The sequence below is a fragment of the Hypanus sabinus genome, chromosome 11 (assembly GCF_030144855.1).
Source record: "Hypanus sabinus isolate sHypSab1 chromosome 11, sHypSab1.hap1, whole genome shotgun sequence".
NCBI lineage: Eukaryota > Metazoa > Chordata > Chondrichthyes > Myliobatiformes > Dasyatidae > Hypanus > Hypanus sabinus.
Window position 1 is genome coordinate 88,561,582 of NC_082716.1, and position 25,435 is coordinate 88,587,016.

The 25,435-nt window shown below is 40.1% G+C and overlaps 1 protein-coding gene across 2 annotated transcripts in view; it reads left to right on the plus strand.

The window, feature by feature from the left end:
- atf6 (activating transcription factor 6) overlaps positions 1-25,435 on the plus strand; it is a 342,394-nt gene that overhangs the window by 158,924 nt on the left and 158,035 nt on the right. For both annotated transcript variants that reach the window (XM_059984870.1, XM_059984869.1), the window contains exons 13-14: positions 2,731-2,798; positions 16,738-16,849. In XM_059984870.1, the coding sequence (XP_059840853.1) occupies positions 2,731-2,798; positions 16,738-16,849 (180 nt within the window). The remainder of the gene's footprint in view (positions 1-2,730; positions 2,799-16,737; positions 16,850-25,435) is intronic.

The following is a 25,435-nucleotide window of genomic DNA, read 5'->3' on the forward strand; positions in this document are numbered from 1 at the left end:
TCAAAAATCTCAACCCTGGGTCCAGTCCTATCCTTCTCCATAATTATATTGAAAATAATGGCATTGTGATCACTGGACCAGAAGTGCTCCCCAACACATACCTCTGTCACCTGACCTATCCCATTCCCTAACAGGAGATCCAAAACTGCCCCTTCTCTAGTTGGTACCTCTATGTATTGCTGCATAAAACTATCCTGCACACATTTTACAAACTCCAAACCATCCAGCCCTTTTCCAATTAAAATCTCCCACAATCACAACCCTGTGCTTACTACAAATATCTGCTGTCTCCTTACAAATTTGCTCCTCCAATTCTCGCTCCCCATTAGGTGGTCTATAATACACCCCTATAAGTGTTACTACACCTTTCCCATTCCACAATTCCACCCAAATAGTCTTCCTAGATGAGCCTCTAATCTATCCTGCCAGAGCACTGCTGTAATATATTCTCTGACAAGCAATGCAACACCTCCCCCTCTTGCTCCTCCAATTCTATCACACCTGAAACAATAAGGATAATGGTCGCCATTTACTTCTAATATAAATGTTACACCTTTCAAAACCTTTATCTGATCACTGTGCAGATCTTACTCTCTTCAAGCATGGGCTACTTCATTATTTAAGGAGTTTACTGTGAAATTGATTTATTGTACAGTCACTTTCAGAAGCTAAAAGGCAGCTGGTAGCAGATTGCCAACGAGTATAGCCATCATGTCTCTGCCCAGAATTCTGAATTGCATGATGCACTGCTGAAGCTCATAACATTTATTGGCCATTTGAGAGACTGAAATTCCTTTTGATTCTAATGCAGGATAGTGGATGTGAAATGCCAACAAGACAGTGCATAGCGGTGAATAATTTAGTGCACCAAGGGGAAGTCAACAGTCCTAATGAAACCATTTATAACTCTGATTACCAGATTTGGCTGATGAGAAAGTGTTGTTATTGGAGCAAAACATATGAAAAGTCTGTAGGGCTGTTACAGTATGAAATTTGATGCTTATGCACATGAGTGGATATCAAAGTTTAAGGTAAATTTAATATCCAAGTACGTATATGCCACCATTTGCTACCCAAAGATGAATTTTCTTGCAGGCAAAGAAATAGAACAAAGAAGTACAATAGAATCAATGGAAAAAGTACACAAACTGTACAGACAAACTACCAATGTGCAATAATAATGTGCTGTATAAATACAAAAAAATCTCAAACAATATTAAGAATTAATAAGTGATTGAATGCTCAGAACTTGAGCTGCAGAGTCCTTGAAAGTGAGTTGCAAGGTTGTGGCATTAGTTTAGTGTTGAGGTGAGTGAAGTGATCCACACTGTTTCAGAAGCCTGATGGTTGAGTAATAACTGTTCCTGAATCTAATGATGTGGGACCTGAGGCTTCTGCACCTCCTTCCCAATGTCAGCATGGCCTGTGTGGCGGGGTCCTTCATGCTGGATGCTGCTTTCTTCTGGCAGCGCTTCTTGTAAATTGCTTAGTGGTGGGGCAGGTTTTTCCTGTAATGGACTGGGAAATACCCATTACTTTTTGTAGACTTTTCTGTTCTTGAATATTAGTGTTTCCATATGACACTGGGGTACAACAAATCAGGATGCGCTCCACTGTGCATCCATTCATAATCTCCAATCCAGTTGTGTTCCTCACATCTCCACCATTCAGTTCCTCTTGTTTTTTTCCCTCTTCTAATTTTCCAAATTTAATTTACCCTCTCTGTTAATCACCCTTTTTCAGCTGGTACCCCTGCCATTTTTGTGATTCATTGAGGTCACAATTAGACCTTTTTAAATGGCAGAGCAGATCTGAGAAGTTGGATGCCCTTTGCAGTTCTTAATTTTGAAGTCTTAAGTCAAAGCTGAGTTTATTGTGAGATGCTCAAGTGCATGTATGTAGAGATGTAATGAAAAGCTTGCTCACAGCAGCATCAGAGGTGTAAAGTAACACATAAGTAGCATTCACAAAATACATAAATGAACCATAAGTATGTTTTTTCCAAGAAAGAATGCAATCAGAACAAAATAAAACGAAGTCCTTTGTAGTGCAAAGTGAGCAAATTGTCGTTAAACTCTAATGCTTAGGGTTATGCCAGTTAGTTCAAGAATGGAATGGTTGAAGGGAAGTACCTGTTCTTGAAGCTTCTGGTGTGGGACTTCAGGCTTCTGTACCTGCAAGAAGATGGCATGGCCTAGCTGGTGGGGATGTTTGGTGACATAAGTTGTCTCCTTGAGGCAGCACCTCTTGTAGATGCTGCCAAAGTTAGGGGAGGGATGTGCCCGCAATGTATTGGGCAGAGTCTTGCAGTTTCTTAGGTTCCCGCTCATTTTAATTGCCATATGACACCATGATGCAATAAGTTAAAACCCTTTCAACAATTTATATGTTTAAGTTATTGTATGTATGTAACTAATTTGTATGCATATACAGGTATGTCATCTTTACTGGTCATCACCCTTTCACAGACATTCTTGTAGTCCCTTTTGCTCATACCCATGTTTTTGCTATTTAAGAATGATTCTGAAAGATCATCAACCTTAAACATCAACTTTATTCCTCTCTCCATTATGTTCCTTGATTTGCTGAGTACTTCTGCCATTTTCTGTTTGTATTTCGGATTTGAACTCTTGTTTGAAGAAGTTCCAGAATCAGTTGATCCACTCTTTTCACAATATTATTTCTGTATTGGAAATAGTTGGTAATGTGGCTTATTCAATTTCCTTATAGAAACATGTGGAGAAGAAGACTGATGTAGCCCATTATGTTACAAGGAAGTACATAGACGTCGATGAGAAGTAAGTCAATGGCATCCTGATAAAATGTTCTGTTTTTTATGGTGCAATTCAATACAAAGTATTTTAGGAATCACACATCTCAAAAAAAAGTCTGAATATTTAAGATGCCCTGGAAGAAAACTGTTTTGTGGGATTCTTCTTGTAAAGATATCGAATGGTCTGATGTTCTGATTCTGAGGTTTCTCTCAAAATTATGCCATAGTTGAATGATTTGGGATGACTTGTTGCGGGACCTTTATAATTCCTCACTTTTGTGCCAAAGAGTGATAAGTCAGTCTGCACATACTGTGGTCCAAACTTGACCTGACACTTCAAATGAGTATTATATAAGGATCAGTTTTGAACTTTTATTGTCATTGATGTAAGTAAGTTTATTAGCCCAGCTTAATATTTTTATATTTTGCCATAGATGGATCTCTTTCAGAGTGCTAACCTGTTTCTTGGGAGGCAAAACATGAATGAGTAAGCAGCTGCCTACTTAGGTGTTATCTGTGCTCGGAGGGAGGAAAAGTTAAAAATAAATTTATTATCCAAGTACATCACCATGTACTACTCTGAGATTCATTTTCTTGCAGGTATTCACAATAGAACAAAGAAATATCATAGAATCGATTAAAATTTACAGACATATTCTGACAAAAAAATATTCAAAAGAAGACAAGCTGTGTGAATACAGTAAATAGATCGATAGTACTGAGAACATGAGTTGTAGAGTTCACAGGTTATGAAATCAGTTCAGTGTAAGAGTTTACGAAAACAAAGACTTCAGTATTGCTTTTTTTAAAACCAATGATCTCTCCAATTTGGCTTAAGTGCTATGCAAAAAAAGTATACTTGGTGCATCGAGTAAGAGAGAATCCCAATTTCTTGATCAGCACAACTTGGGTACTGTCAAGGAAACCGCCATTGCTGTCTGCTCACAAAGAGATTGTGCAAATTCAACCTTGTATTTGTACAGAAAGCAGACTTATTATTCTTTCAAATCAGATGGTATTAGAGATAATTGATGTTGCTCTTATTCTTATTCTTATTCCTATTATTCCAGTAGAGAAGGTTTGATGTCAAAGGGTTGATGAGACTAAGTGTTACTGCAGCAAAGACTGCTTCATCACCTGTTCTGTTCAAGACAGACACACTTGCTTCCTGCAAGCGATATGGTTGGCATCTGTCTGTCTTGAAGGCCAATGGGTGATGATCATCATCACAAACCTAGGTGAAGATATGGAGATCCTGAGATGTCCAGTCGTCAAGATCCCCTTCTCGGCCTCACCAATGTGGTCCAAAGAAAGGCTTATGAAGCAGTACATTCAGCACCAGGTTGGCTGCAGGAGCTGTTGGAAGGATGTTCAATGACATCCAGCTGCCTTAGGGGCTCCACTCCAGTTTTGTTGTCTGGGTTTACTCCCATAGCCTCCATCTCTCCTAAGGCTGCTGACAAGGCAGTGGGGCTATGTACTCACAGCTGTGGATCTGGTTCACAAGCACCAGGGTGTGTGCACACATTGGTGGGCCTGCGTGCTACGTGTGCAGGGCCAGACCCATCCTCTGTAGTTCAGCCTGAGTCCGAAAGGAGTTCATTTTCCACATGTTGCTAGTGTGGAGACACTACATGAGGCTTACTGTTGGAGAGGCCATGTACTGGCAGGGAGAGACTTGCACTTTCATCTCTCCTTTTGGCAAGACTGCTAGCCACAAGTAGAAAACGAAAGTCAAGTCAAGTCACTTTTATTGTCATTTCGACCATAACTGCTGGTACAGTACATAGTAAAAATGAGACAACATTTTTCAGGACCATGGTGTTACATGACACAGTATAAAAACTAGACTGAACTATGTAAAAAAAAAACAACACAGAGAAAGCTACTAGACTACAGACCTACACAGGACTACATAAAGTGCACAAAAACAGTGCAGGCATTACAATAAATAATAAACAGGACAATAGGGCAAGGTGTCAGTCCAGGCTCTGGGTATTGAGGAGTCTGATAGTTTGGGGGAAGAAACTGTTACATAATCTGGCCGTGAGAGCCTGAATGCTTCAGAGCCTTTTCCCAGATGACAGGAGGAGAAGAGATTATATGAGGGGTGCATGGGATCCTTCATAATGCTGTTTCCTTTGCGGATGCAGCGTGTAGTGTAAATGTCCATGATGGTGGGAAGAGAGACCCTGATGATCTTCTCAGCTGACCTCACTATCTGCTGCAGGGTCTTGCAATCCGGGATAGTGCAATTTCCGAACCAAGCAGTGATGCAGTTGCTCTCAATACAACCCCTGTAGAATGTGATGAGGATGGGGGTTGGGAGATGGACTTTCCTCAGCCTTCACAGAAAGTAGAGACGCTGCTGGGCTTTCTTTGCTATGGAGTTGGTGTTGAAGGACCAGGTGAGATTCTCCATCAGGTGAACACCAAGAAATTTGGTGCTCTTTATGATCTCTACCAAGGAGCTGTCGATGTTCAGCGGGGAGTGGTCTCTCTGTGCCTTCCTGAAGTCAACAACCATCTCTTTTGTTTTGTTCACATTAAGAGACAGGTTGTTGGCTCTGCACCAGTCCTTAGCTGCTGTACCTCCTCTCTGTGAGCTGACTCATTGTTCTTGCTGACGAGGCCCACCATGGTCATGTCATCGGTGAACTTGATGATATGGTTCGAGCTGTGTGTTGCAGCACAGTCGTGGGTCAGCAGAGTGAACAGCAGTGGACTGAGCACGCAGCCCTGGGGAGCCCCTGTGCTCAGTGTGATGGTGTTGGAGATGCTGCTCCTGATCTGGACTGACTGAGGTCTCCCAGTCAGGAAGTCTGGATCCAGTTGCAGAGGGAGGTGTTCAGGCCCAAATAGGCTCAGTTTTCCAATCAGTTTCTGAGGGATGATTGTGTTGAATGCTGGACTGAAGTCTATGAACAGCATCCGAACATATGTGTCTTTTTTGTCCAGGTGGGTTAGGGCCAGGTGGAGGGTGGTGGCAATGGCGTCATCTTTTGAGTGGTTGTGACGGTACGCAAACTGCAGGGGGTCCAGTGAGGGGGGCAGCAGGGTCTTGATATGCCTCATGATGAGCCTCTCGAAACACTTCATGACTTCATGATGATGGATGTGAGTGCAACGGGATGGTAGTCATTTAGGCAGGACACTGAAGACTTCTTAGGCATGGGTTCAATAGTGGTGGCCTTGAAGGACGTTGAAACAGTGGCGCTGCTCAGGGAGATGTTGAAGATGTCAGTGAGAACATCTGCTAGCTGGTCTGCACATCCTCTGAGCACTCTACCAGGGATGTTGTCTGGTCCAGCAGCCTTCCGTGGGTTGACTCTGCACAGGGTTCAAGTGAGAGTAACCAGGACTACCCACAATACTACCACACTAGATGCATCGCAGCAACCATTTTGACACTATACTGCAAGCGATATAAAGAGCTAGTTTTGATCATTATAAGCTTTTCGTTTGTCCGTAAAAGACATTTGAAATTATGGGAGAGATTACATTCAGCAAGTTTTAATTTTGTAATTGGTTGATGATGCATTGTTCAAATTTTTTTTTAAGATGTTGAAGAAATTTAACTTTTAAGTTATCTGAAATGCTTAGGGTCAGAAGTGTTTTGGGTTTTGGATTTTTTTCAGATTTGAGAATATATAATAAGATAGCTGAGATTGCCATCATTTCCAACTCAGAATTTATGTGCTATGTGCTATGGTAAGCAGTTTTTGTCTTATAATTGTTCATCACACATATGTATTTAACAATTAAAAATTATTACATACTATTAGTATACAGGCAGTCCCTGGGTTACGTACGAGTTCCGTTCCTGAGTCCGTCTTTGTCGGATTTGTATGCAAGTTGGAACAAGTACATCCGGTATTATTTAGCGTCAGTTAGTCAAACGTTTGTCTTAGTATATAGTATATATTTTACCTTTCTATGCATATAAAACACTTAAGAAACGTATGTGTTCCAATAATTAAACTACTGAGTTGCTTAGTAATAATTATAGCTTTCATCGGGGCAGGGCCTTTCACACGCTCCATTATTATCCCTTATCCTTTAAAATTGTTCCGATTGTTGGCCGACTGTAGGTAATGCTTTTCCAATGACTGATGGCATTTCACCTCTTTCCAAATGCTTTATTATTTCCACTTTATTTTCAATCGTGATCGTTTCCTGTCAATGGAACAGAAACACTGCGGGTAGCAGGTCCCGAGCTGCGCGGCTTCCGAGGTCTGCAGGGTCCTAAGGACCACCACACTGAATTCCCCGGCTCCTGAAGTCCACCACACTGAGACAGGTTAAATGGGACAAGTAGGGGCTGTGCTGGGTTTGGGTTTTTGATTCTCCACAATATTCCATGTGGGAATTTAAACTGGAGGTGGCTGTGTTTTTTTTACGAGGTTGAGTTGCGAGCTGAACATCAACCCAGCACGGATGGGACGGGAGTCACTAGATTGACATCAACCTGGAACAGGAGCAGTCTGTCACTGGATTGAACTCGGGAAACTCTGTTCTCAAGTCTGGCGCTGATCTCACTGTGCCACCAGCTGACCGGAACGGGGTGGGGGGGGGGGGGTCAGGGTGTATCTTGCTAAGAAAAATTTAAGCCAAATATAAAGTTAAACACTCAACACAGTGTCAACAACGATGACTTGAAATGGCAAACGGTGTTCTCCTTCCTTGGTTCGTGAGTACGAGTTGTTCGTAAGTTGGACGTTCGTAACTTGGGGACTACCTGTAATGAAAATATAATGACTGCAGTATAAGGAAAATACCTGAATCATTTGTTGAACAACAAGAAACAATGGCAGGCTTTCGGTCTCCACCTATGATGCCATGTTTTGATTAAAAGGTTACACTACTCTATTTGTATTTTACTTTTTTAAAAGTTTTATGTAGGATATAAAAGCAATCAGCATCGTATACTTGTTCTAGTGTTAGATTTTCATGATCAGCAGATGCTTTAAAATTTTAATGCTGTTCCAACTAGCCTACTGAATATTCACTATTACCTTCAATTTTCAGTTCATTGTGATAGATCTTTGTTTATTTCATGGTCAGTGTACTGTTAAGTAGCATATGTTTACTCCAAAACTGACAATACACGATTAAGATCTTCATTTAGCATTTTATGCAGTGTTTTCTATTTTTCATTCACTTCTGGTCATTATATATGTGAGGCCACTTCTCAGAACTGTCTGTGGTGTGCAGAGACCTGTAGATCACGTCAGATCCTTCCTAGCGCCTTGTGGTTTTCTGATTTTTGGAATTTCAGATTAAAGGGTTCTGAACCTGTATTCCCAACTTCAACCTGTATTCGACCCATCATGTTTTAATTTAGATCTCCAGCTCAATTGTGTATATGCAAATTTACTTAATTTTACTGCTTACAATGACACTTTTTTTTGATAGGGTAGAATCTGAATAAACTCTGTCAAATTGGTAGCACAAAATAACAAAGTCACTGTACAGCCCGAGCTTCTCAAAGCACCATTTAAAAATGAGGAGAGTTTTGTCAGCTTTTCAACTTAACAGAATGCAGAAGCAAGGAACGCAATTTATATTCTTGGAAGAAAAACGAGACTCTGAAGTGATGTAATTCAGTTTTTTTAAGATTATGAAGGGAAGTGCTTAACTGATCCAGACAAATAGGAAGCATAATGTCTGTGGAAAAATCTTCAGAAAAGGAGGGAAAATGTACAGAAATTTCCACTGAGGTAGAAAGGCTTGGAGGAATTTGTCTGTGCAAGGTTTGAAAGTAATGGTCTCCATGGAAGCGATGAACCCACGTTTAAAGATATTGGTCATGAGCACGTTGAATGTGGCTTGCCAGCCTCATTTGTTGCTTGTGTAATTACCTGATCAGTATCCAGAAATTGAACTAGCTGTATCCCAAGTGGCTTGGTCTGTCTGATGGCAGAGCCTTGCTTTGTAACTGCTGTCTGTAGTCAGCTCGAATAAGCTTTATGAAATGGAAGAAAAAAGTTGACAAAGCTCGTTCCAGCCTTATTAGCTGTTAGTGTACAGAATCCTTCAGAATGTCGAGGGAGTTCAGAATCATTTTGTTAGGAAAACAATTAAAATGTATATTTTAGTTACTAAAAATTAAGACAAAACAAATTGCTTAAAATGACTAATTTAAAATCATTTAAGCAAACACAATCAATTTAAAACAAAAAGGGAAACTTGTCTTATTTCTGTATTTTTAAGTAACTTATTTCCATTCTTAAGACTGGATAAGGGGAATATTTGATCAAAGTTGGGAAATCCCAGTATAATTGCAGGAATCTTTCTTGTGGGAGTTAATACTGCAAGTTCCACATTGAACAGTTAGATATGCAGATGTGAACACTGATGGGTTACTAAGTCTGTTGGGGGGAAAGGTGAGAGAAATTAGTCAGAATAATAAAGGATATTGCAAAAATTGCCATATGCAATCATGTGGGTCAAAAGAAAACTGAAGCCAAATAGAAGAATAAGAAATACAGCCTAACAAAAACTTACTGAAGGTGAAGCCACACTCAGGTTGGAGAAACAACACTTTGTATTCCATCTGGGTAGCCGCCAAACTGATGGCATGAATATTGATTTCTCTAACTTCCATTAAGGCCCCTCCTCCCCTTCTTAACCCATCCCTTATTTATTTTGTTACGTGGAACCAGCAATAATAGATGTGGAATGGAGTCAGGACATTATCGGAAAACAACAAAGTTTATTAACATTCAAGCAGCAACATAGAAAATTAAACAAGCGACTAACTTAAAATGATGTTAATAGCGCTATGCATCTATAACTCCCAAACGGTTAAACTCAGAAACAATTCTTACAGAGTCTTACTGGAGCACAGTCTCAGAATGTCATTTCAGAAAGTTTCAGGGATTCACAGGGGAATTGAGAGGAGAGACTTTTAGATTTGAAGTGTAGCAAAGAGACAATCTTGAAGATGAAAATTCCAAATACAGTGAAGAAGCGAGTCTCGCAGACATACGCCAGAAACGGCCACCGTATCTTTCCAAAGGCAATTCAGCAGACACACAGTACCCAAAAAGTGAGAATTTCATCACGTAACTGACAGGAGACATCCCTTTTCCAGGACTAGTCACCACACACCGGAGACTTTCCAGGAGTCACCAAAATAGGTGCCAAAAATCCATGTTTGGATTATCCAGTTCCACGACATACAAATGTAATGCTCAGCTATATCGGCTCATATGCATCTGGGGAGACCCCGCTCCCGCCCAACCTTGTCTCACGGTTGCGTCGTTTGCTGTGCAATGCCACCTGATATGGCCTCAAACATCAATCATCAGCCAGCACACAATGTACATTTTACAAATTACACTTTATAAATCTTACTTGGACTATGAGATTAATAAAGATACAACACAAAATGGAATGAATGGAAACAAAAAAAAGACACCAGACTTATTCAAAGTTCAGTTTCTTCATGCACACACAGTTGGAGCTCGGGACCTTCCTTTTTCTCCTGTGATCTGCTCCGACCTCATGACTCGTAGCTTGGGACCACCCGAAGTGATCGACCAGAGCACTCTCAGCACGTCTGTCTTCCTCTCAGTCTCTCCTCTGACTCCCCACCAAAACCCGTTTCCCAGCCATAGGAGACAGCATATCACCCCAAAAGATGAATAACATGGATACTCATTGGTTCATTCGTTCTCTTATCAATAGAATAACCCATACAAACACGAGAGAGCCTTCTCAGCATTTAACATAACCATGAAGCCATTTTAATTAACATATGCAGTAACATAAAAGATTAACATAACAAAGAAGGCATTTGATTAACGTACACAGTAATGTAAAGAAGAAATCCCTTACACTAAGTAACTCCAACAGTGATTTGCCACAGGAATGTCTTCTTCACTGAACTACCACACCCAGACAAGGGTTAACACACACGTGGTATTCACAAAGGTTTTCCCTCACCAGAGAACCCACCCCCGTGGATTAAGTATGTGACAACCACACTTTCGTATTCGAATGGAATCAAACTCACCCTTACAGGCTACCGTACTTGGAGAGAGTCCAAATAGTGATCTCTTTGTTCTAGGTTTCTTCTGTTTCAAAACTTTTCTCTCCCCTCTTCTCTGCCACTGCTTCCAGCTGCAGCAACTGTGAGAGTCATTTATCAATACTCTGGATTGATCTTAACTCACCCCTTTGGGCTACTTGGAGAGTTTAAACCAGCGACCCCACTCCCTGGTGTCTTTCCATGATCGAAACCATACTTGACAATCAGCACTGCTCCTTTTATACTGTTGGGGTAGTTCATCGCATGACACTCACAGAAACAAAGTCACAGATTTCCAGTACATCACGTACCATCCGAAGAATTGATACTGGGATACATAACACACAGATTCCCAGTACATTATGTACCGTCCCAGGTGTTGAAACTGGGGTTCATAGCAATCTATTTACTTATTTATTTATCTATCTATCTATCTATCTATCTATCTATCTAGCTACCTCTCTCTCTTTGACCCTCTCACAATAACTCCTTGCCTGTTCTCCATCTTCCTCTGGTGCTCCCCTCCAGCTTTCTTTCTCCCCAGGCCTCCCATCCCATGATCCTCTCCCTTCTCCAGCTCTGTATCCCTTTTGCCAAACAACTTTCCAGCTCTTAGCTTCATCCCTCCCCCTCCTGTCTTCTCGTATCATTTCAGATCTCCCACTCCCCCTCCCACTTTCAAATTTCTTACTATCTCTTCTTTCAGTTAGTCCTGACGAAGGGTCTTGGCCGAAAATGTCGACTGTATGTCTTCCTATAGATGCTGCCTGGCCTGCAGTGTTCCACCAGCATTTTGTGTGTGTTGTTTGAATTTCCAGCATCTGTAGATTTCCTCATGTCAAGTTTCTTATTGTCAGGATCGTAAGTGAACCATTTTTCTTTGCTAAGGATTTCAATTTCTCTGTGTAATCAGAAAATCCATGACTATAATGAAACAATGTACAGTTTCCTGCTTTGAGTCTTTATTACCTTGACAGGTTGAGCACCTCTTATCTGAAAGTCCAAAAACTGAAAAAATCTGGATTTCAAAATTATTGAACCCTCACATGATGTCACAATTTGAAAATTCTGCAAGGCATAGGGAAGTCTGTGTGCACCACAGACAATTCTGAGAAGTGACTTCCCACATGTTAATGAAAAATAGAAAAACACTGCATAAAGTAAAAAGTGGCAATCTTGATCAAGTATCGTCAGCGTTGGAGTGAACATATGCTGCTTAATGGTATTGTTGGTATGAAACAAGCAAATACAGCTATTGTGATGAACTGAGAATTGAAGGTAATTGTGAATATTCAGCGCACTGGTTGCAGAAATATAAGAAAAATCATGGCATTAATTTTTAAAAGATTTGTGATGATAAAGCGTCTGCTGATCACAAATCAGCAGAGAAATTCATTGAGTTTGCCAAGATTGCTGCATCAATACATTTGTGCGATGAACAAGTTCAAAACAAAGGCTGCTTATTGGTAACATGTAAATTCAGAGTCGGGAATGATGGGATGCCAAACAGCCATTGATTGTCCAGCTGGGCGGCTGAGGTAGCGATAGTTTATCTTTCTGATGATTCTGATGTACACACTATTGTTTTGTGCTCAAAATGAATAAAAGTACCATATAAAACTAACCCTCCCCCATCATAGTTGCGGTGGAACGGCATTGGTTTGAAATCGATGACTGATATGAAGCCAATCACAATGTTGAAACGTGGTAATAGATATGATTGGAGGTAGTCATTTAACTCTGACTGTTTGTGGAGGACGTCAGACTGCTCTAATTGTGGACTGTTCACTGTGGGCTTTGTACCAGCCAGCTGTACATAAGCTGTATATGTAATGTAACCGGATTCCGTGTTTAGACTTGGGTCTAATCCACAAGGTATTCCATTTTATAGATGCAAGTATTCTAAAATCTGAAACACTACCAGTCCCAAATATTTTGGATAAGGTTCGTTCATCCTGTACCATACCAACAATTTACAAAAAAGGGATTTTCCAGTTAACTTTACTATATCCTTTAATATTGATTCAAGTTCAGTGCTGCAGCATCTCCTAACTTAGAAACTGAAAAGCCAAAGTTTCCTCAGAAATCCAAACATTTGATATGATGTACTAACATGATGAAGGAGGTTTTCCTCAGCATTGTGTTCAGTAGTTGACTCTCTCAGTTGAATGTCTCAGAGGCTTGAGTGCTGCAATCCAGGGGTTCCCAATCTTTTTTATGCAATGGACCCTTACCATTAACAGTGGGGTCCGTGGACCCCATGTTGGGAGCCACTGCTATAGGCTGACCAGAATATGCACAGATTGATTGTGGGTCCTTTGCCATGTATTTTGATGTTCAGACTGTGTAATTGAGCTTTTTATAATCTTTAATTGGTGCAGCCCATTTGTTGTCCATGTTTACCATTCTGTGTATGATGAGTGGTAACTATTATTTATCTTCACAAGCCTGCTGTACCCAAGCATAACTCCCCTAATGAGTAGCTAATCACAATAAGCTGTTTTTTCTTTCCTGAACTGCTGCATTCTTGAGTGAAGTTGTCGTGTCAGACCAGGTTTGCAGAATATACAGCTAGTTTAAGTCTGGAATCCCAAAACATTTCACTGTGCAGTGATTAATACCTTAAAGCCATCAAAGGCAGGAGTAATGATAAAAGTTTCAGATACTTCATCCAGAACTAGCATCTGGTTCTCTAGAAGAGATGCTGGTTATAGAAGGAAGTGTCTCTTGGAACTGACTGCGATTCAATGTTGCTGTTTGGAAAATCAACTGATCGCAGAAAATTTTACACATCTTCTAATATTTGTGTTGAGTGAAAGACATCAGCTAATTGTGTCAATGATATAGCTTGCATATGGAAATATTGACCAATAGTTGGCATCAGTTGGAAATGAGGGAAAAATCTTGACTGACGTCCATATCTGGATGATCATACCCATATGTCACTTCTCTACATAGACATAAGTTAGTCAATGCAAAAGCAATAGTTCAGGCAGAACAAATCATGCTTCATAGAACATTACTGCACAGAAACAGGCCTTTTGGCCCTTGGCTGTGCCAAACCATTTTTCTGCTGAGTACCACTGACCTGCACCTGGCCCATATCCCTCCATACACCTCTCATCCATGTACCTGTCCAAGTTTTTCTTAAATGTTAAAAGTGAGCCTGCATTTACCACTTCATCTGGCAGCTCATTTCACACTTCCACCACTCTGTGTGAAGAAGCCCCCCCCCCCCCCAATGTTCCCTTTAAACTTTTCCCCCTTCACCCTTAATGTATGTCCTCTGGTTTTTTTCTCCCCTAGCCTCAGTGGAAAAAACCTGCTTGCATTCACTCTATCTATATCCATCATAATTTTATATACCTCTATCAAGTCTCCCATCATTCTTCTACAGGAAATAAAGTCCTAACCTATTCAATCTTACTCTGTAACTCAGTTTCTCAAGTCCCAGTAACATCCTTGTAAACCTTCTCTGCACTCTTTCAACCTTATTAATATCCTTCCTGTAATTCGGTGACCGAAGCTGTACATGATACTCCAAATTCGGCCTCACTGATGCCTTATATAATCTCACCATAACATTCCAACTCTTATACTCAGTACTTTGATTTATAAAGACCAATGTACCAAAAGCTATCTTTACGACCCTATCTACCTGTGACACCACTTTTAGGGAATTTTGTATCTGCATTTCCAGATCCCTCTGTTCTACTGCACTCTTCAGTGTCCTACCATTTACCTTGTATGTTCTATCTTGGTTTGACCTTCCAAAGTGCAATACCTCACACGTCTGTATTAAACTCCATCTGCCATTTTTCAGCCCATTTTTCCAGCTGGTCCAGATTCCTCTGCAAGCTTTGAAAACCTTCCTCAGTGTCCACTACACCTCCAATCTTTGTATCATCCGCAAATTTGCTCATCCAATTTACCACATTATCATCCAGATCATTGATATAGATGACAAATAACAGTGGACCCAGCACTGATCCCTGTGGCACACCACTAGTCACAGTCCTCCACTCAGAGAAGTAATCCTCCACTACCACTCTCTGACTTCTCCCATTAAGCCAATGAGTCATTCAGAAATCTAAAATGTGTTGAAGCAATTTATTTGGAACAAATTTTGTTAAAGCACTCAATCATCAATCATCTTCCTTCTTAAACCAATATTTTCATTTACAAGTTAGCATTTCTTTGCGAATGTTCAGAGATTGATTAATTGATTTTCTTCTTTATGACTAGTTTTGATTACAGAGCTTAAGGTAAAGGAACCCTTAGGAGGCAGTGATCGTAATATGAAAGAATTCACAATGCTATTTGAGAAGGTGAAGATAGATCAAGTGTATCACTATTACAGTGGAGTCAAGGGAATTACAGAAGCATGAGGGAAGGGCTGGCCAAAGTTGATTGGAAAGGGGCACTAGCGGGGATAATGGCAGATGCAGGAAAGATATATCCCAAAAACAAAATGAGTGTTCTAAAGGGCGGATGAGGCAATTGTGACTGACGAAGAAAATCAAAGATAGCATAAAAGCTAAAGACGGGGCATATAATATAGCAAAAATTAGTGTGAAATTAGATTAGGAAGCGTTTGAAAACCAGCAGAAGGCAACTGAAAAAACCATGAGAGAGGTGATGAAATATGAAGATAAACAAGCTAATAATATAAAAGAGGATATCAAAAGAATGTTTTCAACATGTAAAGAGTAAAGGACAGGCGAGAGTGGGTATTTGACTGCTAGAGAGGTAGTAATGGGGGACAAAAAATGGTGGACAAACTTAATAAGTATTTTTTATCTGTCATCACTATGGAAGGTACTGACAGTATGCCAGAAATTTGAGTGTTGGGGCAGAAATGTGTGTATTTGCTATTACTAAGGGGAAGGTGCTTGGGAACCTGAAAGGTCTGAAGGGCAGATAAGTTATCTGGACCAGATGTATTACACTTTAGGGTTCTAAAAGAGGTAGCCTAAGAGATTGTGGAGGCATTAGCAGTGATCTTTCAAGAATCAGTAGACTCTTAAATAGTTCCAGCGAACTGGAAAATTGCAAATGTCAATCCATTCTTTAAGAAGGGATGGAGACATAAGAAAGTAAGTTATAGGCCAATTAGCCTGAGTTCAGTGGTTGGGGAAGATATTGGAATTGATTATGAAGGAAGAGGGTTCAGGTACTTGGAAGTACAAGATAAAGTAGGCTGAAATCAGCATGGTTTCTTTAAGGGGAAATCTTGCCTGACAAATCTGTTAGAATTCTTTGAGGAAATAACAGGCAGGGCAGACAAAGGACAGTTAGTGGATGTTGTTTATTTGGATTTCAGAAGGGCTTTGACAAAATGCTGCACATGAGGCTGCTTAACAAGATAAGACCCTTGAGATTATAGGAAAGATACTAGCACAAATAGAAGATTGGCTGACTAGCAGGAGGCAAGTACTGGGAATAAAGGGGGACTTCCTGGTTGGCTGCCAGAGACTAGTGGTGTTGTGCAAGGTTCGAGGTTGGGACTGCTTCTTTTCATGTTATGTATCAAAGATTTAGATGTCAACTGATGGCTTTGTGGCCAAATTTACAGAAGATACGAAAATAGCTGAATAGGCAGGGAGTCTGCAGAGGGACCTGGACAGATTTATAGAATTTATTGCCACAATAAATTCTGTGAAGGCCAAGTCATTGAGTATATTTAATATGGAAGTTGATAGGCTTTTGATTAGTCAGGGTGTTGGGGGTTACGGGGCAAAGGTAGGAGAATAGAATTGAGAGGGATAATAAATCAGCCATGATGGAATGGTGGAGCAGACTTGATGTGCTGAATGGCCTAATTCTCCTGTGTCTTATGGTCTTATATATTTTTTTCCTTTTAGATAATACTTTCAGCAGTATTGCCTCATGTTTCTCATGTTTTAACCCATACTTCTCACCTTGACAGAAACTCAGGGAATGAATTGCAAGTTTATTATGTGCCAGACAGACATTATCCAAGCTTCTTTGAAGCCATCCGTAGAAGAGGGGATACATTTTATCTGATATCATTTCGGAGGGTAAGTCTTATGTTTTTGTTGTGAGGATAAGTACATGCTTTCTCTTTGTTGCTCTGACAACCATAGCAAAACCAAACCGTGATAATATTTATCTTTTCCAAATTATTTGTTGTTTCTGAATGAATTGGTCCTATGGGCAATAGCAGAAAAAAAAGCCATTCGTGGAATTTAGTTAATGATATTCGATTAGCCATAGATGGGTAACTCAATGGTGATACTAAAATTAGACTATTAGAACATTGAAAGAATCAATTGTTAGTATTTAAAACATGTTCTGTGAGCAATTCAACGATGCAGTGCTGAAAGCTTCAAGGACTCCCACAGATTTGATGTCAGGAGTGGAAAATTGGACTTCTGAAGAGAAGTGGAGATTCAGTCGCCTCAGATTTTGTATAATTGGAGTCATGATAAATACAATTACATTAACTTAAGCAACACACAACTCAGTAAATAAAATTCCTATTATTTTTACTTTATGTTATTTGAACGTGTCGGCTCAGTTAAGACACGTAGATACGTTGGTTCAAGGTATTAACATCTGTGTCAATGAGTTTGATAAATTCAGATTGATTATTTCCTAAGTATGAAGTGATGGATTTTGAGTTTGAGCAAGGATCTGGAAAATTAATGCTTCACAGTGTGGTGAATAGGCAATAAGAGTAAAAGCTGTTGACGAACAGAGACATTTCCTAAATCAGTGCTGTTGCTAGTTTTCAAATACTATAATGTAAATTGGCAATGCTAGCTGATAACTAAGCTTGAGTGTTCATGTTGCAAATATGTTGCATTAGAATGGTTTCAGATCATGTTATAGCCCTGGAAATTGTACAGTTGAGTCATCACTTGGGTCTAGTTTTCGATTGAATATTCTCAATACAGATGAGAGAGTAAACTTGTCCAATCCTGTTCATCTATTTGAGACTGAGAAATAATTTTCATCACTCAGTGTCTTTCAGGTCATGAAAAGAAATCTTTTTTTTGTGTCATCCCTGTCATTCAAATCATTCTAAATGCTTATTTTGTCTATCATTTTGTATATTGTTTATTTAGTAGTTTGAAACATTCTTCAGTTTTAGCTAATACCCTTTTGTACTAATGTTTTGGTTTGCACAAAATGATGTCCTTGCTGTCTTGTGTATGTGCCTTTTAATATTTGACTTGGATCACAGAAGTCCACCTTTTGGGTTGTCTCCTGTTTGGTCTGTAAGAACTGTCTTCTCTACCTCTGTATTCAGGGCTGCGAACTTTAAAAAGCAATAACATTTTTATTTGATGCATAATTCACTGGTTTATATATTCCTTTAGACACATTCATATTTTTGAATTAAGATTATTCAATTCATTAGCATTAAAGACTTGTGCTTCACTGGAATATGTGACAAAGATAACGGTGAGGAAGTGATCTTTCAGTTTTCTGTCAGCTGAAAGACCTCCATTTTCTCCAGTTGTATGTTTCATTGATAGATGGATAATTAGTTAAGCCATTGTGCGGGAGTTTGCCATAAATCCATGTAAAGTAGTGAGGGAATATGAAAATTAAAATTGATTTTTATCAGTCTCCAGAAACTTGATTATGTAGTTGAAATTTAAACAATGCAGTATTAGAAAAGTAGATGGTGATCTGTTTAGGTTTGTGATGTAATCCATGAATCCTCAATGTTACAACAAAATACTATGCATTATTTAAAGAAAACAAGGAGCTTAATTGTTATTCTGTGCAATGTTTAGCCCCCAAAACATTGCAAAGATGTGGTCAGACTCCTGTATGGACATTAGCTGTTTTTTAACAGAAATTTTCTGATTGCAAAGTATTTAGTTGACTGTAAAATATTTTCCTGAAGTCATTAAATGTGCAAAATTAATAGAAGCATTTCCTTCTTACTCTTTCCTCCTTGAATGTGATGTGTTTTATTTCAGATTATTGGATTGTATTAATAGGGTCAAAAAGAACATTGTTTGCTATTGCCTGAAAATATCAGCACCTGGGCTATGGTCGCTAAGATAAGGTGAAAGGCAAGGCTTAAATTAAGCCTCAAATTTATGATGGTACATGTGGCAAGCAATTGTGATCACATTGTACAGCATGACAACTTCTGTCTGTGAGAATGAAGGACTTCAAACTAGACAGGAACATTGGGGAGCATGTTAACAATTGTAATGGTGAACAGACATCACTTTTTATTTTTGTGGAATAAATAGCCTGAAGAACTGGTGAACCACTGTGTATTTCATGCTATTTATGCAGCAATACTAAAACCTGGTTAAGTGGTTTTGGCAACACAGTGCTTCTTTGTGCACACTGAATTCCTCCCTGAAATAGCTTCATTGTTTGAAATTGATTTTCAGGCATTTGGTAATGAGGAACAGCTCTTTGTTGGAATTTGTCACTAATTCCTGATTCCAGATCATTTGGGCAAATTTATTTAGATATTTGGCCTGCAAGCTTCTATGTTGAGAATTTGTATTTGATGACCTGAAGTTTATCTTTTTGACATAAATAGATATGGGTGTGTTAAAAGGTTTTAAAAGAAATGTACTCAAGAAAGGGATGTGGATTAGAGAGTTCTGTCCATTATTCAAATACAAGGACCAGCTCTCCAAGACCTACATCTGATTGGGACTTCATCTTTGGAGATGACACATTTGGTATGTGGTGAAAACTAAATGGTTGGCTCTATTGTACATCAGTGCAGTAAATTATTTGAGTAAGTTTTGTAAACATGGGCATCTTTCAAATTGTTTGCATGTCAAAATCAAGGCCCAAGTCAATTTTACCATCATATGCATCTATGCACAAGCACAATGCAGAATTCACCTGCAGAAGTCTCATTTTTTTGCATGGTGAGGGGACGGGAACACCAGCATACATCTGTGACATACCTGTGGCAATGCCATCAGCCAGCTCCCAAAAGGCAGGCAAATTCCTCTTTATTTCGCCATTCTCCTTGGCAATATGGTACAGATTCCGTCGATCATCTACATGGAGATGATTATTCTGGTCATAACAGAGCAGGTTGTGGTTGGAACCCCTCAACTCAGATAGATTTTGGCATTCTGTGAAACTGTACTTTTGAAAATACTTTTTTAAAAAAATGTTGATGCTGAAAATCTGAAATGAAAATGAAAAATGCTGTAAACTCTCCGCATCTGTGGTAAGTGAAACTGGTCAAGGTCCCTTCACCAGATGAATGGTCTTTGAGTTGAGACACTTTCTACAGATGCTCCCTGATCTTCAGAATGTTAAATCTTCTGAAGATAATTTTCTGTATATTTTTGGCATTTCATTCTGTCCAGTGTTATTTCTTATAATTTTTTTAAGGAGAATTGGAATTGTTGCATGCTGCCCTTCATGAGGAGGGCCTCGTCAATTTGAAATTAGTTTAAGAAAAAAATGCTAAAAAATTCACTGTAACCCAAAATTTTGGAATGATTTCCTCTATAGTCAGGTGTATTGTGTAATTAAAATGACGTGGTGTTGTTTTGTTAAACCTCCTTTGCTCGTACCAAAATAGAGCTTCAGTTTGCTAGAACAAACTTCCATTATCTTGCTTCATTCAGTAGCTTGTTTCAAACATCAGGTAACCATTTAATATCAGCAAAATGTAAAGCCAAAATGTAAATCGTATCTCTGAAGCCAGCTGGTGTCCTGTGAAATTCAAGGTGTCTACCAGCTGGGCTAAAAAGTCTGTATATGATCAATTACTTCAGAGGTTCCAATTGTTTTTTTACCTGAACTGGCTTTAGCATTTGCTTGCAGTTTGCATGTGTTACGTACCCGTTGTCGGGGAAGCAACTTAACAACAAGTTCTCCCTCAGTGTTGTGTGTTGTTTGTGACAGGAAGAGGGACAGTCATAGGTGATCCTATTTGCAGTATATTCACAATATTTACAGAAGTGATTCAGGGCAACCAAATTTAAGAGAGTAATTCAAAAGCCAAAATCCACAATATGAAAACACAGGTCAGAGCATGAAGATTACAAGTTCATTAATGTGGAAACTAGCGTGATTCTTTTACTATCAATTCTCCCCAGCTGCTCTCTCTTTTTTTTATCCCCCTGTTTCCCAGATGCCAAATTCTATAAATTGGGCTCTCCAAATCTCGATTGGAGCAGTCCTGACAAGACAGATCCAGCAATGCTCTAAATGGAGATTGATAGCAGCTCAGCACACCTTAAACAAGAAAAGCTGGATAGAGAGAGAGAGAGAGAGAAAACAGAAAACAAAAACACAGGCACACATGGGCATGCGGTGTGAATGCACGTAATGGCATGTAAGAGATGCTGCATTCTACTCTTAACTGCTGAAAAGATGATCACAGATTTGATCAGGAGATTTGACGTACATGATTCAGAAACAATGCTCCTTATTACTAATGTTTCTGAGAATATTTTTAAAGCAACCTGACCTCTGCGAATGTTGCAGGTTCACCATTGCATAGTCTAATTCTGCAAGGGGTACTTCCTTCAGTCTTCATTCTTTCCATTCCAGAACATCTGAGGTCAAAAAATAGAATTTGCCTTACTCTGCCTTGACCCACATCTCGTATATTTCCTGAACCATATAACAATTACAGCATGGAAACAGGCCATCTCAGCCCTTCTAGTCCCTGCTGAATGTTTACTCTCACCTAGTCCCACCTACCTACACTCAGCCCATAACCCTCCATTCCTTTCCAGTCCATATACCTATCCAACTTTTTTTTTAAATGGCAAAATCGAACCTGCCTCTACCACTTCTGTTGGAAGCTCGCTCCACACAGCTACCACTCTGAGTAAAGAAGTTCCCCCTTGTGTTACCCCTAAACTTTTGCCCCTTAAGTCTCAACTCATGTCCTCTTGTTTGAATCTCCCCTACTCTCAATGAAAAAAGCCTATCCATGTCAACTCTATCTATCTATCCCCCTCATAATTTTAAATACCTCTATCAAGTCCCCCCTCAACCTTCTACGCTCCAAAGAATAAAGACCTAACTTGTTCAACCTTTCTCTGTAACTTAGGTGCTGAAAATCCAGGTAACATTCTAGTAAATCTCCTCAGTACTCTCTCTATTTTGTTGACATCTTTCCTATAATTCGGTGTACACAGTACTGCAAATTTGGCCTCACCAATGCCTTGTACAATTTTAACATTACATCCTAACTCCTATACTCAATGGGCCAGGCAGCATCTATCGGGAGAAGCACTGTCAACATTTCCAGCCGAGACCCTTCGTCAGTGCTTCTCCCTGTAGATGCTGCCTGGTCTGCTGTGTTCCACCAGCATTTTGTGTGTGTTGCTTGAATTTCCAGCATCTGCAGATTTCCTTGTGTTTCCTATACTCAATGCTCTGATTTATAAAGGCCAGCATACTTCACCACCCTATCCACATGAGATTAATATGCACCATTATTCCTAGATCACTCTGTTCTACTTCGAACATTTTCCTTCTCTCCATCTTCCCACTGTCATAACAGAGATAGAGTTCCTCTTGTCCTTACTACCATCCCACGAGCCTCGGCATTCAGCACATTATTCTTTCCAGTCTTCAATGGGAACCAACTGCTAGACACATCTTTACCTCCTCACCCTCACCGATTTCTGCGGGGATTGCTCTTTCCTTGAAGCCCTTGTCCTTTCAGCCCTCTGCATTTATCTCTTCTGGCAATTATCCCTGCAAGCAGCACAAGTGTAACACCTACCTAAGCACCTCCCTCAACACCGTTCAGGGCCAATAACCAGTCCTTCCAGGCGAGACAACACTTAAGCTGCATTGGTGACATCTGACATAGATTAGGGACCAACTGCTTTGTTGAGTACCTTCACTCCATCTGCAACAGGCAGGAGTTCCTGGTGGCTAACTGTTTTAATTCCACTTCTGATTCCCATTTGAACATGTTGGTCCATGGCCTCTTGTGCTTGATGATAAGACTACTGGCAGTTGGCAGATCAAGCTGACCTACTGAGTTTCTCTAGCATTTTCTCTGTATTTCCAGCATCTACAGAATCTCTGTGTTCTTTCTTTGTTCCTTGAAGATCTGCATTTATACATCATTGAGTAGATTGCATGCAATTTCATAACAGTGTATGATGTGAATATCTCATTGGAAGAAAAATTCTGAAATCATCAGTAAATCAACTCCTGCTCATGTTCATCAACATAGAATGACTCTTATAATCCCTTTTTTTTTATCACATTACATTGAATTGAATTGACTTTATTTCATATATCCTTCACATAAATGAGTAAAAATCTTTACGTACAATCATAGTATTTTATAATAACTTATAATAAATAGAACAGTCAATGTAACATATAAATACACTCAAATTAGCATGAGTTAATCAGTCTGATGTCCTGTTGGTCCTGGCTTTTATGTTGCAGTACTGTTTCCCTGATGGTGGAAGCTGGAATAAATTGTGACTGGGGTGATTTGGGTCCCCAATGATTCTTCGGGCCCTTTTCTCACACCTGTCTTTGCAAATGTCTTGTATCATGGGAAGTTCACAACTACAGATGCACTGGGCTATCCACACCACAGTGCAGAATCCTGTGATTAAGGGAGGTACAGTTCCCATACCAGGCAGTGATGCAACCAGTCAGATTGCTCTCATTTGTGCCCCGTAAAAAGTTCTTAGGGTTTGGGGGCCTATACCAAACTTCCTCAACCATCTGAGGTGAAAGAGGCGCTGTTGTGCCTTTTTCACCACACAGCTGGTGTGTACAGACCACGTGAGTTCCTCGGTGATGTGGATACTGAGGACCTTCCCTCTCAATCGCAGATCTATTGCTGTTAGCTTGTCTCCGTTCCTCCTGTAATCCACAACCAGCTCCTTTGTTTTTGCGACATTGAGGGAAAGGTTGTTTTCTTGACGCCACTGTGTCAAAGAGATGACTTCTTCCCTGTAGGCCACCTTGTTATTGTTTGGGATTAGGTCAATCAGTCTAGTGTCATTAGCAAATTTAATTAGTAATTGGAGCTGTGGGTGGTGACTCAGTCATGGGTAGACAAGGAGTGGACTTAGTTATATAGCCCTGAGGGGCTGCTATGTTGAGAGTCAGAGGGGTGGAATTGAGGGAGGGCATATCATGCATAAAATGATTGGGTAAGTCTGAGATCCAAGACATTGACAAATCACATTATAGATGGTCTAGTATTCCTTAGGTTGCTGAAAATAAAAGTAGATACATGTATCTTTAATTTGAGTCAATGTGTATGGAGATTTGCAACACCATTAATAGAGCATTTGTTAGTAAGAAGGTACATCATCTCTGTATCTGATATTTTTCTACTGCAATAAGCAGCAGTACTATTCAGGATTTGTGGCACACTGTCAATAATGATTCAATGAATGCAAGGTTCTTCAGGTTTAATGGATTACCCATTCAGTTTGTCTTTGTGTTCAAGTACTGACTGAAGCATTCTGCTTACATTTTGTGTAAATTTCCATTGAATTTCATGTAGCTGTTTAAAAAAGACACTGTTTCTGTACAGGTCTGAAATGTAAGAGTAACGTCTGCTCTGCTGGTCTCTATTCTGCACCATTAGCAAAGTTCCTGGGTACCAATTTCTCAGAAAATTGCCCCTGGACTCAACACATTGATGCCTTCACGAAGAAGGCATGCCAGCAGCTGTTCTTCATTTGGAGTTTGGGGAGATATGGTATTGTCAATAAAGACTCTCGTCGTCATCTTCGGTTGTCCGTCAAAATCTGATGACGACATCCACTCCTTTAGCAGTGAGATCTTTGATGACTGTACCATCCTATCCTGGACCCACAAGCTCTATTGTAGTTGGGACATGTATATGTGGTAGTGGTGGTAATGATGGTAACCATGGCTGCATTTCTCCTGGTTCTCTTCTGCAGTCTTCTGGTTGTTCTTTCCATCTCCAGAATATGAACCCCATCCCTACACAGCTGTCTCCAAGTGATACGGTCAGCAGCAACATCCTCCAGGCCTTCAGGTCTGATTTTGCACTTCCTTAAAGCGTTCATCATCTGATCCTTATAGTGCTTCTTCGGTCCTCCAGCTGAGTGTCATGCATCTTTATCACGTGCCCCAGCCACTGCAGCTGACTCTGAGTGATCATGGCCTCAATACTTCTGCAGTTGGTCTTTACAAGTATTTCAGTGTGAGGGACCTACTCATGCCAGGTAATTCCCAAGGATGTGCTGAAGGCAGCTTATGTGGAAGCACTCCAAGGACTTGATGTGACGGCTGTAGGTTACCCAAGCTTCACAGCCATAAAGGAGGGTGGTGACATAGATCACTTGGTATACGCCGACCTTTGTGGAGGGACGAAGGCTCCTTTTCTGAAAGACTCTATGCCAGAGTCTCCCAAAGGCCGCTGATGCCTGTTTAATGCTGCTCTAAATGTCGTTGTCAATGCCACTATCCTCAGAGAGAATGCTCCCCAGCTATTTGAAAGATGGCATTATTGACAGCTTTTCATCACCAACAGTGAAGGCAGGTAGAGTGGGTGGGACACTGGTACTCCGTTGGCAAACCACTTCTGTCTTGGTGGTATTGACAATCAGCCCCATCCTGTGTACGCGCTCACCGCCACAGCAAGGACAGTCTGAAGATCCTACAGAGTATGGGCCACA